The 14928-nt window shown below is 33.1% G+C and overlaps 1 protein-coding gene across 2 annotated transcripts in view; it reads right to left on the reverse strand.

Moving 5' to 3' along the window:
- BTBD9 (BTB domain containing 9) overlaps window positions 1-14928 on the reverse strand; it is a 139361-nt gene that overhangs the window by 112438 nt on the left and 11995 nt on the right. Inside the window, exons 6-7 of one of the 2 annotated variants that reach the window (XM_085320606.1) lie at window positions 13359-13578; window positions 9272-9391 (exon numbers count right to left, since the gene is read on the reverse strand). In XM_085320606.1, the coding sequence (XP_085176732.1) occupies window positions 9272-9391; window positions 13359-13578 (340 nt within the window). The remainder of the gene's footprint in view (window positions 1-9271; window positions 9392-13358; window positions 13579-14928) is intronic. The other variant, XM_085320617.1, reaches the window with a different exon arrangement.

Genomic DNA, 14928 nt, shown 5'->3' on the forward strand with positions numbered 1-14928 from the left:
ATTTAGAAATCAATATTTAATACTCCTTCCATCTGTACTGTTATTCCCCAATACAAACACTGGAGAACACTGTATGAAGCAGGGTAAAGAAGTCACTACTTTACTGCTCACCAATGACATTACAGTATCTAAATTTTCAAAGATACTTCTTAGACCTCCAGTGAAGTATGAGAATATTTGTCTTGGTCTTACAACTGAAAAACAAGCTTAAAAGTATTAAGTTGCAAAAAGTGTCCCATGTTGAAATCAAAGGTCAAACACAGAATTTGGTGCATTACAAAAATCATTCTCTCTCTTTTTCAGATGACATAAAAAACAGACTAGCAGCTTCCAGCAGCAGCTTAAACATGGTAAGTCATACATGCTTTTTTCTATAACTATTACCTGTACTGTAAATACAGCATCTTTCTAAATATTCTTCCCTTTAGCATTGAAATTTGTATTTTTTTTTTAATGTTATATTTCCTTTTTGTAATCTTCCTTCTCTTTCATTGTTTTCTTTCCTTAAAGATGCTTATGCACCTCTTCATAACATGTCCCTTTTCCTATAAGCTTGGTTCTCTGTAGGATGTCATTTGTTCCTTTTTATTTACTGGTCTTTTCGGTTTGAACTTCTGTTTTCAGTTGCTCCTGTTCCCTCCATCTTCCCCTTGCAAATTTCTCCTCTCTGTCATCTTGTTCAGCAATATTGTAAGTCACCATTTTCCCTATGTTGATCCATTCATGATTGCTGTTCTTCCTACAAAATACATTGGCATGCACACACACAGAATCCATCAGCCATTTTTCTCCCCCTGCCTCTACTTCCCACCCCCTGTTTTTTTATATATAAATATATTTATATTAATTAGGTGGTGAATTTCCCTTTTGGGGACCACAAAGATAGTTAGCTGTGTGAAATGGAATCATCAGCTTAATCTTCCCAATTAGGACTGAGATGAGAAAGAACAAGTACAGTAAAAGCTCAAATCATGTTCAACATGGGTTGTACAGGATTTTTTTAAAGGGAAAAATTACACTGAATAAAGCAATTTACAGCTTTCCCATTCAGAGACAGATTTCTATCTTATAGTAAAAAACCAACCAACCAACCAACAAGATCTATTACACAGAAGGTAATTTGAGGTTTGTCAACAAATAATCAAGTTTAACAACAGTCACATTCATTTTACTATAACACTTTTAATATCATCCAAATTATTCCATAAGTGAGCTTGGCCTGGTGCTGGTTGACAGATGGCTTTATAAACTTGGAAACTGAAAAGTGAATCCACATTTTATATATATATATATATATATATATTTATTTATATATATATTTATTTATATATATATTTATTTATATATATATATACACACACACACACTACTTGAATATTCAAAATAATCCAGAAATGGCATCATTATCAGCTTTTTACTTCACATGTGACTAAGTATGGTACAATCTGTTTCAAATATACATCAACATCAAATATATAATCCCATTACCCGTTTAGAAACAGAGAAAAAACAGGCTATTTTATACTGTGACATTAAAAAATTTTGACAGATGGCCTTCACTGAACAACAAACTAAAATAAATCAAAACTCTTATGAATTTGGCAAAATAAGATCTACTTTGCTAAAAGCTTTTCAATGATAAAGGGAAGAATATTTAGAAAGATGGTGTATTTACAGTACAGATAATAGTTATAGAAACTGGCTGTTCTTTCACAGCTAATTCTAGCTTCGGGAGTGTAAGAGAAATCACAGAAGAGGATTTAAAGAAAAAATATTGAAGATGCCTTTTAAACAAAGACTTGTCTTATGCAGCATTAGCTTTAACACATAAGATGCTGTATAATTACTGTCAAAAATTTGTTAATTTAGTGTTTATATATATCTCTACATATAACTGTAAAGCTGAAGAACTACTGATAATTTTGACCTATGTCAGATTTCTTCTCTAGAAAAGTGAAACAACTTGAAAATAGACCTAAAAATAGTTTATAGTTTAAGAAACTCACAATAAGCATACAGAAATTCTATCTATATCACAGATAAAACTTTCTTATTACGGTAAAAACAATGAGAAATATGTGATCTAGATCACTTTAAAAGTTTGTTTCTTCTAAATTATAAGACAAAAAACATAAGAATATACCATACTTTTGGTAATTCATATCCAAGAAAATGGAGTGGCAGGCTTTTTCCTAAAATTTCTATTTATCAATATTACACATGAACTAACAGAACTCAAAAATTTCTATACAAGCTATGTTGACCATCCCTATGTACACCTTTTCATGCAAAGATTAATTTTCAGAAGATGGGCTATCCAGCAGGTTGTCATCATCAGCTTAAACACACGCATGATTTTTTGCTTCTCTCAAATCTGAGACAGGTTTTTAGGTTAGGATAACTGTAATTGTTATGACAGAAAGAATTTGAAAAGCAGCAGCCATGTCTTGATAAAGTCCTTAATGACAAACATTATTGATTATGCCAATGGAGAAACCAGTTTCTGTATCATTGAGAATAAAAAGAACACATTGGCAGCTGAAATTGAAAGTGTAAGCTTAAAACCAAAAGTATGCATAAACTGAGATGAAAACATGAATCTTTTAATCAATAAAAATTCTTTCCCAGACAGAGCAATAGCTTTCTTGAGCTTGTGTAGAAGATCTGCAGAGTTCGAAAAATCTGAGACTATGCTGTTCTCTTGGGAAGAGAAAAAAAAATGCCTGACTAAAGAAATGCTGGAAAGGTATATTTAAACATTGAAAGATAGAAAGATAAGCTAGGATCAGCTAGCCACAAAAACAGAGACTTCAGGAAATCACTTCCTTGTATATGATGAATTTAAAAAGTAAAGCATTGGAAGTGTGCCACAAAAAATTCCTCAGGATGATCACCTCCTACCAGAAACATTGATTATTTCTTCTTCCCATCTCCAAAAACAAACAAAAAAACCCTGTGTATTTAAAATGAAAAACTGATTTCTCAGAATAGCTTCAGTCAGATCCCTCAAGTGCCTGGAATGACATTCCAAAGTTACTTTCTTTTAATATGTTTCTGTAATACAAACTAACATATTCTGTATTAGGATATTACTTCTTTCCTATATTTCTTACATTATCATTACACTAAATATAGTATTAGAATAACACAAAGATTTTGAATTTTAAACTGAGATATTGCATGACTCTTAGCACTGATTTCTTGAGGTAAACAGCAACAAAGTTGATTACTTGATAGATTTCAGTTATGTAGCAATGAACAAGAGGAGTTAATTTGTCCTGTCTAGTAGGACAAATTATTGTATTGTAAGTATTTTGTGACTCATATATATTTTGCAAATTTTTTCCCCCGAACTTTGAGTTCCCTGAACTGCACAATTAGAAATAAAGTACTTGCACATCATTCAATGCTTCCTAAAGTATTGAACGAACAAACAAATAAATAAATGATCAAGAAAACATGTTGCCTATGCAACCATTACAATTTCTCAAGTGTGGCAAACGAAGTAAAAATTACCCAAGGTCTATCACTGAAGCATTTGCAAGAAGTTATTTCATTAGGATTAATCACTAATTGGTTATAAGACTTCTTTCAAATGCTTTCTGAAGACCTTATGAGAGCTTTTGCCATATAAGTCTATGTTTTTCAGTTATGTCAGAGGTATGTTAGAGGTGCATCTTAAGTTAGAACAATGTTCAAAAGGCTCTTTTGGATATCCATATACTTTTTCTAAACAATGCTGTTCTCTACAGAGGTTTAGGGGAGGAAGTAGAATTACTTGCTTAAGAAAGTTAGTATAAGATTAGATTTGCAGTCAGTGCTGCTTTCTCCATTGTTTTAAATACCTGAGAAAGTGTTTCAATTGCTTTGGGCTCACGAGTTAACAGCTTGCTAGCTTCAACGTGTTCTTATATTCTGAACACCTTTTGGAAAGGATTATCATCAAGTGTCCACTAAGCATAGGAACACTAAACAAAATGGGTATAAGGACGTCAGAGATCTACTGGTATGGCTGAAAGTGAAAAAAATATTGCTTAACCAGTAATTAATTTCAATGGCTTCTGCAGGTAGAAAGAAAAATCAAATGACTGCACCATCACTAGCACTGCAGATGAAGAACAGCATTTTAAGAATTCCTGTCTAGCTAATACTTAAAAATAACACCACTTACGTGTCTTACCTGCAAAATAAATTGGGTACAATTACCAAAATTTCTTAGTTTAGTTAATGTTTCAGTAGTTACACAGGTCATCTTTTATATTTTGGTTTTCTTAAAACAGCTCAGGAGATACAGGGTCTACAATTTAGGAAGTCTGCACTAAGATAGAAGACGACAAATGGTGTAATTATTAGTAGCATAAATAGCTGAAGCACTAAACCACCTTCCCCAGTTAATGCCTAATAAAAGGAAAGGCAAAGGCTCTCCACATAGAGATTTTAATACACAAGCGCATCTTCTAAAATAAAAATAATTCTACACTACACTTTCTATAGCAGTTGAGTACTTTAAAAGGGGATGCATTTGAGCATTTAATCTTATCATAACACTATGAATTTAAACCACTAGTATTAGACTCAATGTTTTTCAGTTTTCAAGGAAAAAGAATAAATTTATATCATTTCCCACATATACAGTTTTCCCTGTGTCTCTAAGTAAAAGCTATTATAGAACCAAAAATGTAGAGTAATAATGAACTAATGTTTACTTTTGATTAGTCACTTCAGAAGAATATCTAACACCTACAATCATTAGAATATCTAGAATCATTAGAATATCTAATACCTTAAATATCTTAAGAATAAGAAAATAAAATACACTTCCTACAGTAAGTAGTCAGTAAAAACAATAAAATAGTAACAAATACAAATTAAAATTTGACCTTCCTCCCATTCATAACCTTTTTCAAATTATCATATTATTGGAAAAATCAGCATTAGTTTTCAGATTATAAATTGGTCTAATTGGACAATTACTCCTCCAACTAAAATTCAGTATCATCTGATATGAAAATATGAAAATTGATTTGAGAAGTCCCTACTAGTTTAGCATGCCATCTCTATACTTGCTTGCAAAAACAACAAATCAGAATGATTCCATAAATCCGGGAAGTTTAGGATCCAAGCACAATACACACCAGCACTGAAAGTATCAATAAAAGGAATTCAAACACATTAAAGTCTTTTAAAGTTGCATTACAGTGACACCTTGTGGCTACATTTGACTTCTCAGCCTTCTTATTTTCTTGTAATAGTTTTAACTTCTTCAGAATTTTAAATAAATCTCCAAAATTTGTGGATTAGGACAAGTTAAAAAGATGCATTTGCAAAACAAATAAAAGGAAAGGATAAAACAGAAAATGAAAAGGATGAAACAGAACAGCATTGCTTGCTCAAAAATCTTTAGAGGTACCAACATTCACCAAATATTTGCTGCTTTTTTATTTCAAGAAAAAATTGTGAGTCAGAATCACAACCCTATCTACTATCACTATTTGAAGAGCTACAAATTTTTATTTATTTATTTTTAAATGAGTGAGTAGCTATGCTTCCTATATGAACTTATGTCCTCATGGTTCATTAAAAATACCCTATATGAAATTCCTCTATGAAGTTTATCACTAATTTCTTTGAGACAACAAAATCCAGTGTTGTCTTCTGTGCACTAAGTAAAGTGCATGAAATAGTTTTTTTTTTTTTTGTTTTAATATTATCAAGAAGTTGGAGCTAATTTTTTCAGATGAACAAAAGAACTGATTATACCGCTGCACATATCAAAAGGTACTTCAAGATACAGAAGAAAAATATTCATTTCAAAATCAGTAACAAACCACACAAGGATAACAAACACAAGTATTCTTATCTATATTGCCTAAAACTATTAAAACAGACAGTTGCATTAACTAAAAACTTAATACTCTTTCCTAATTCTGCCAGGGACCTGCATATAAGACTACCTTCTGTCTTCCATCCTTTTTATAAAGATGTCTACAGCTTTACAATAAAATTGCTTTAAGTGCAAACGGTGAAATGGAGACAAAAGAAACTGCTCATTTCAAAAATACAGAGCCAAATTAAAAAGTTACCTTATATTCCCCTCTCTTATTTGCAACATTGTATGGCTGCTCAATTCTTAAAGGTGGTAGAATGATTTCTTCTAAAATATTTAAAGCAAAAATTAAAAATCTTTCTCAATATACTATTGTCTTTTAAAAAGCCCAAGTCTTGTACCCAGCACTGTCTCTTACTAAAAAAATCCACAATATATAGCAACATCCTCTCATCTTTTATGATAAACTTCAATGCCTATGAAATAATCTTCCTTGTACAAAATAGCTTGAATCAGTAGTAGTCAGGGATCATATCCTATAAGTAAAAAAATAGATCAACTGTGTCTGAGAAAGCATAGCATTGTAGCATAAACTATCTGCTCACCAGAAATAAAGAAATTCAGAGTTTTCAGTCTCTTTTCTTCTATTTTCATGTGCTAATCTAGGTGAAGGTTATGGCTACCAAAAGTTATTTAATCTAGTAAAACACAGGTTAGAGTAACGAGAAGAAATAATGAGTGTAAATAGTCGCATCATTTTACTGAGATCCATGAGCCTATCTAACCAGTTTGGATGCCTTGGTATATGACTTGACAGCTACAAAATCTCTTTCCTAACAAGCACAACAGTGTTCATAATTGTGAAACTAATATGGGTATTACGCAATGTTCCAAATAACCAAAATCAAAGTTACAACAGAGGGCATGATACTCATAATACAATAAAGCAGTGATTAAGCAGACTGAATTTGTCTTAGTTCATTGTGATATAGATTGTCATTTATTTTATTTAACAATAGCCACAAAGTTGCATCTTTCTCATCCAGCTTCTACAAAAAGTGCATTGATTACAGAGAAATACAGATCTGTAAATGGATGAGATAGGATGAAGATTCATCCAAGAGAAAAGTAAACAGTTTTCAGAAAAAAGAAAAAAAGGAAAGGCGAAAAAACTGCACACTTGCAAATAGGAAATAAACTCAACCAGTATTTATTTACGTGGAAATGCTAAGGTAATTTCTTAAAACTGAGAAGAGCATGCTAGTTCAGCCCTTGACAGCTCTCAACTTGCATAACTAGTATTTGAATAATTGTTCCAGTGCATTAGACACAACAGGCTTTCCTTCAACATAAAGTACAGAATCTGTCTAGTTCCACTCTCTTATGTTAAGAAAGGCATGTAAATAAGAACTGCAGCCAATGCAGATATAGCCCCGGTCCACAATCATGGTTAAATTCTCCCTTGTTCCTCAAAGTCTTCTCACTGACGCTATAAAGCATCTTCAGCTAAAATCACCCTCTTTTAAAAATCATTCTCAAATCTATACTGCAAAAAAGACGACACTGTGAAAGATAATTAGTTTAGCATGTTCTGTTCACAACACATACAAACTTAAAAAAAAAAAAAATCTGCAAGGTTCCCTAAGTGGTTGCTTGCAAGGAGAATATAACCACATTACTAAAACCACAGGGAAACAAACATAAAAAATAATGGCCACAAGGCAGAGCGAAGTATGATGTTTGCAATGCATTCCACAACTGTTGCCCACAAAAAGGAAAATTTTAGCACTGGGGTTTACTGACTCAAGAATATACAGCAAAAGCAATGTCAAGCAATGCAAACACATAACTAATTTTGGTTATAAGGCTTAAAATAATGCAGTGCTTAACCAAGTGCTAATAAATGTGAAGAATTTGCTGAGTTAAATTACATGCAGTCTTCCTTTAAAAATGGGGAGAGAAGGTGTTTTATGCCTTCAATTTGAGTGATTTTTTTTTCATTATCTGTTAATAATTTGATGACAATTTCTTTCTGGACAGATCTCATAATCCACTTAAAGCCTATCTGCCCTTCAAAGTGTACGCATAATTCTTATTTGTCAAAATAGAATGACAAATGTTCAAGGAATACATTTTGAGATAATCTCATTTGGCTTATATTTTAAATCTGTACTCACAATGTTGGAGACAAATACCACCATATCCAATCTAGGAATTTACATCAAAGAATAGCAAATGATAATAGAACGAATTGAACATCCACTTGGTAATCTGCTCCTTGGAGAGGGGGCATGTCATTTAAGGAGGATTCAGAGGTCCTTTTCAACCAAAAATGATTAAGTTCTGGCACCACCTGAACCTCTGGAATAACATTCTTCCCTCTATTCTTTCCTCTCTCTGCTTTCAGACAAAGCCACAAAGAGCCTACATCAAAGTAAAACAAGGATGTTCTCAAAATTTAGCATATGTAACAATCTTACTCCCCTCAGAGATGAAGACTGATGCGAGGAGAGAGGGGTGACAAACAGATGAACTGATGTTTATTGCTTTCAGGCAAGACTTTGGATGACTGTCTTTTGAAAGAAGATTTAGAGAAGTTCCACTACTTTCCGTCCAAACTGCAACTGTCCAGACTGCCAACAGAATGTCATCTGTGGAAGAGAAAGCATTTCCCTTTCTCGAAGACCCCAAGAACTGATGTGGTTAATAAATAGTTTCTATCTACAGAATAATTATTGCAATAAATAGAGTATTTTTTTCTTTGGGTCTATGACACAGATTCTAATGATCATAGCGTGCCTTTGGAACTCAGATTAGCACCCTCTGTCAGGGAGCTCAAATGAGTTTTAGAGTCAGATGGCTTCAGTGGTGGCCACAAACCTTCTCCCAGAATTCCCAGTTCCTACAGTAAAGACATCACCATCCACATGATGATTAAACTCATCCAGCTGCTGTCTTACACAAAGCATTGCTCAAGTTTCCCTAATCCCAATTCTCTCCATTCTGTCTTTCATAACTAGGTGTTAAAAATCTCAGTGCAACAGCAGAAAATATATATATATATATAAAAAAGAGATATCCAAGTTGTATTATCAGTAATTAAAAGCATTTTAAACTTTTCAGAGTTAATGAAAGATGCTTACCGCAGTGCAAAAACACATTATGTTTTCAGAATGCAGCTGCAAGAGGAAAGGTGAGTATGACTTAAAGATGCACATAGAGATGGAAGCACCAGACTTTTGATACTTGAGGTCTGCAATTTATCAGCTATACAGATATTAGAAAGCACTCACTGAGATGGTCTATTTTTTTAATATGACTGATGAAAGTTGTATACATCATATACTATCAGAAATGCATAATGCAGTTGAAAAATCCAGCAACTTGGTTCTAGTGTCTACGTTATTTAATAATAGCAATGCAACATTACATTGATGAACTAACCTGCAGACACGAGCAGGAAAGTAAAGCTTCTGCCAGGATCGACAGAGGTACTTTGAGTGATCAATAACTCGGATCCAATCCAACTCATCCATGGACACCTCAATGTAGTAGGAATAAGATCTTTGGATTGTCAAAAAACAACAGAACAAAAGTAATTAGAATACAAGTAGCCACATTTTCAATATTGACTTTTACACTTTCTTTTGGATTTTCAATTGTGCTGAATAAAAGGCTATTTGTTCCTACCTATAGACTTGTGTCCAAGACCTCCAAAAAGAGGTCCCTATTTCAAACCAGCTTTAAAAATAAACTCACTTGTTATGTTACAGGTATTTTCAGAATAACTTAAAACATCCAAACACTCACAATCAGCAGTAATAAGATGAGACAGTCTTCTCTCAAACAAAGGGAATTAAACCTTTAAACTCACTCATCTTACATACTTGAGCCACAGAATAATAATTTGGATTCTTTCTGCATGGATAAAACCAGCACTGCAGTTATTTCTTTTACCATATTAACAAGGAAAACCAAAGAATATTTAGCAGATCGTAAATTTAAAGTGGAATTCTTCATTGGAAAAAAAGCAAATTTACTTATCCTGCATCTCTTCTGACCCTCTCATTTATTCATGATATATATTGGTAAGCCTGTCACTAGTCAGTTAAACATTCCAAAAATTCCTCATCAAGAACAAAATCTGTGTCTTCTTGCTTTACCAATGATGTTAACTTCATAGTTTTGCTGTTTGGAGAAAGCAAATCCAGACTAACATTAAAGAGCCACAAGTATTTCCATATTGTATCTACAACAGCAATACTTGTCCTTACAATGCAACAGAACCTTCACTTGTGCTTCTTGTGGATTATATGTACTTCATTGTAAATTATGCTTCAGAATATTTACTTCCTTTTAACATACTAGTCTGCAGTCTTCACAAGCATTTCAACCAGATCATGTTAGCTGTTACTCTCCTTTCACACTGATTTCTAAAGTAACGGTTGCTCTTCCAGATATCTATGGTCTCTCTTTTATTATTATTTTTTTTATTAAGCAGTAATGCCTTCCATTAAACAGTAATGCCAGTAATGCCATCCTAACACTTCCATTTTTTTTTTTTTTTTTTTGCTAAGGATGTGGACGGACAGACATCTAAAGTGATATTTTTCAAAAACACTTAAAGTGTTAGATAACTCTGTAAAAACTAATTTATGCACCTAGAAAGCTAATATAAAGGGTCTTTAAAATGTCAGTTCATTATCAGCTTTCACATACACAACAATGAAGCATGTCATATTCACAACTCACATAAGAAAATACTGAAACATAGTTCATTTATTACTAGCATATGCATATTTGACCAAATCAGGCTACTGTGTTCTGGAGCCAGTCCACATATGCATGTTGGATCCAAAAGTTATTATTTGTCCTCTGTGTGGTGAGGATTCAGGGATCCTCACAACACTGTACCTAGAATAATGCAAATTTGTAACCAGTTTGCAACATCCTATCAGTTTGTAAAGATCCAAGAAAAAAAAAATCCCCCAAAATACCGTTATCATACATGATACAATGGCTTTTATTTTCTTAAGGACCGTATCTTTTTGGCAGATGTAGTCTGGACAGCTAGTCTCCTTAGCCCTTTTATACCTTAGATTCATCTGGTAATAGCACCTATATTACAACAGATGCAAAACATACCTATATTAAGAGGTAATGTTCCATTCAAAATGTAAAATACATATTATCTGTATAAAGATATCTGATAAGCCTGAGCTTCACAGAGAAAGTTAATGAAAATGAGTAGTTTAAAGCATCATTTAACAAGAAGCCACAACATGCTTGTAGGATTGCCAAAATCCCTCCTTTGAAAACTACATCATTCACGTTCCACATGCGGAAGATGCAAATGAGTGGTTGGCAATTCTTAAAATAAAGCATAAAATAGGTTGGAAGAGATGTCTGGAAATTGCCTGGTCCAATCCCTCACTCAAAGCAAGGGCAAATTACAGCAGATTTCTCACGGGTCTGGTCTGGCTAGTAATGCCAAGGATTGAGATACATCGCATCTCTGGGCAAACTTTTCATGTTTGATTACCCCCATTATGAATATTTTCCTAATATTTGATTGGAATTCCCCTTGTTGCTACTTATGTCCCGTGTCCCTTGTCATTTCAGCACACAGCTCTAAAAGGAGTCTGGCCCTACCTTCTCTAAATTCTTACATTAAATAAATGAAGTCGGCAATATGATCCTTCCTTTTACTCTTCTCTTAAAATTTAGCAAATCCAGTTCTCTCAGCCTCTTCTTATACACTGTTTGATCCAGTCCTCATTATCTCAATGTCCTTTTGCCGAACCCATTTCAGCATGTCAGTGTCTTGTACTGGAGAGTCCATAACTGGACAAAGTATTCCAAATGCATCCGTTTGCATTTATTTCATATAATTTAACTATCATGAAAAAAATGACAGTTCAGACAATATGCCTGACAGGAAGCAAAGACTGAGAATCCAATATCAAACTCTCCATAGAAAAGAAAAAGATCAGGATGACACTGTAACTAGATCTTTAATCACTGTAACCTAAGTATTTTCAGCCGAGAAAATGCCATTCTAGAGGTCCACCTTGGCTGATATTCTGCCACACCACCAGTGGTTTATTCTACAAGCCACACAGAAAAGATACAAGACAATTTATTCAAAAATTGCCTCTCCCATTTGATGTCCTAAGAAACAGGTCGGGGGGCTTTTTTGCCCTAGTTTCAGCAGTTGTTGGCTGATTTATCCACATGAGGAACATTTTTAACATTTATAACCTCTCTAAAACTGCTAGAGAGTTCCTCATTATTAGCATGCCTCTAATAAATTTTCAATTTGACCAAATACTTGGTTTAGTTGGTTGACCTCTGACAATTAGTTTAATATTAAACAAAGCAATTTCTTTTACCTTTAAATGCTTAGCTTTTCAATCTTTCAAAAAAAGAAAAGAGAAAAAGTATAAGTTTCAGTTGTTCTGAATTAGCTTAACTTACGTCAAAATGGCTTAAAAATGCAGGCAGGTTATTATGAATGACTAATAACTGTAGTTCATATTTTAAAAAAGTTCTCATGTTATTTAAAAATAAAATTTAGTAAAAAAAGTTCTAAAGAATTCCTGTTTTAAAATAATGCAACCTATTTAAAAAGACAGAAAGGACAACTGTTTTGCAATTATACACTGTTTAGTCTGGAAGTAATATAAAATCTATTATATTTTTAACATGTTATTACATTTGTAGTAAGTATCTTGTTCTATTATTTTTAATAAAAAGTACTAGCAACTGTCTACGCAAGCCGTCTACTAAATTGCAAAATGTTTGTGATGGCAAGTTATAAAACGAATATATTTAATCTGTCAGATAAAAAGAACCTCGTAATTTTCCTGCTTATACAGCCATTTAGCTGTTCAAAGATATATAATCTGATCTTTCATGCATTCCATAAAAATGTTAAGTAGTTGAGAATAAAGTTAGTTTTGGCTAAGATATCCATGATAGTTTATACTTCACCAGTCTCACCAGAGAGGCTTGTATTAACTCCTGCAGTTAGATAGTACAATTTCACTATCTGTGAATTATTGTCAAAAATATGTTATTACTAAATGATTTTGATAAAATGAAAAACTTTGAACAAACATTCCTTCAATGTTTGGAACACAAATATGTAAATAACATGCTTTCTAAAAAAAAAAACAAAAAAAACCCAAAACCTAAATGTTATTATTCAAACAAATAAAAACAGATGAAGACTAAGTGGCAAACAGAAAAATGAATTATTTGAACTGTTACTAGTAATATAAGCTATTCAATAAAGATACAGAGAATACGAGACATTATGACACAGTTTAAGATCACAAAATATGGTCTGCTGTGTAAGTAACCAAAATTGTATTTAAAAAAAAGATTTTTTTCAAATAAAAATTGTCAGTGCCATCTCCAACACTATATCATGACATTTCTATAAAATATTCATGAACATTTAGCATTTATATGTTAGCACAGGTACAGAAAGCATTACTTTCCCTTTTTATACCAACTTCACACCTACCGACTGTCTCTGTCCCATAGGAGTATCCTTATGTGGTTGATTATTGATGGCTGGCCTAGTTTAATTTCAATACCAGAACGGCAATCATCATCGATCGGATGTCGAGAAAATCCATGATCCAAATCATAGTTCTGAGTGTCCCCGTCTAACAAAGCAGATTTCAGCTCCCCTTTTACAACTTGGGCTCCGTACTTCATTGTTGCAATATTTTCCCCTGGTACTAAGAAAAGGAAATAATTGCTTAATATTTACATTCCCACAATGCAAATTACATTCTCTGAACATCAACTGCTTAGGTCAGAATGAAGATTTATTGCCAATATCCTTCCTCCACCAGTGGTCACAAACACGTGCTTAAGGAAAAAGTACAAAAAGTACCAGTGCAGAGTAATACTCTTCCTGTAAATCTATTTAACTTCCAGCAACACAAAGCTGTTTCCCATGCCATAAACTGTATCTCTGTACTTAACAGCCAAGAATGGATCATTTTATGATTTTTCCCCCTCACAGCTTTTATAAGAACTGTTTATACTTTGATTCTAAAGCACAATGAAGAACTATGATCACAATCACGCACTTCAACAAAATGTATTTTAAAAACTCTACTTCCTCCATTTCATTTGATGCCCTTGAGTTCATGCATAGTAGTAATAAATAGTAACCATCTACTAATATGCAGTATTTATTTTCTCGGTGCCTTTCATAATTTTACAGAATTCTAAAGTATCTTCCTCATTCAGTCATTACTTTCTTCCTGGTTAGACACTTCTGGCATACTTAGTCTCTCATTCCGTATATGTGCACGCACCATCCATTTGCAGAATGGTATAGCCATGGTTTTTAATAGCTATACAACTTTCCAGTATTCCGCAAAGCTAAATGAACCTGAGTGAATGACCATGGAAGCTAATGGAAGACTTCCTATTGGCTTCTTGGGCTTCAAATCAATACGCTTAAGGGAGCCTTAATGCCACCATTTCACAGTAATAACCCTGTTCTAGGAATAAATCTTTCATCAAGATAACTGTGGATAACATTCCGTAACTCAAAAAGCAAAACAATACAGAGTTAAAAAGCTTTTTAAAAAAGTTTTCATTAAATATAGGACATGTAACTGTCTTGTTTAAGAAGACAAGCCTGAAAACATGATCTGAACACTAAATGATGAAGAGATGCCTCCTGGACTCTTTAGACAAGTTAACAAGAGAAGTATGAATTTTAATGATATGATAAATCTCATACCTAAAGAACAGAATTTGAAGGGGTAAAATTTTAACCATATTGTGTTGTAGTACTACTACAAAATGCATCAAATACACTGATGCACAATCACAAAATTGCACATAGCCACCAGTGTTTCTGCAGAAGTCCCAAAAGTCTCAAGTAGTACTACAACAACACAGAAATTCAGTTCTCTTAGAAGCTATGATTTCGACAGGGATAGAAATCTACAGATTAGGAGCATATTATTATTATTAGAGACATGACTATGAAGAAGGAAGTTAGAAGGCACCATTTAACTTTTTCATATTTATCTGTTGCACTACCAACAGAATGTCTTGTATGATAG

Source organism: Rhea americana, unplaced genomic scaffold (assembly GCF_003343005.1).
Source record: "Rhea americana isolate MKP2758 unplaced genomic scaffold, rheAme1 scaffold_119, whole genome shotgun sequence".
NCBI lineage: Eukaryota > Metazoa > Chordata > Aves > Rheiformes > Rheidae > Rhea > Rhea americana.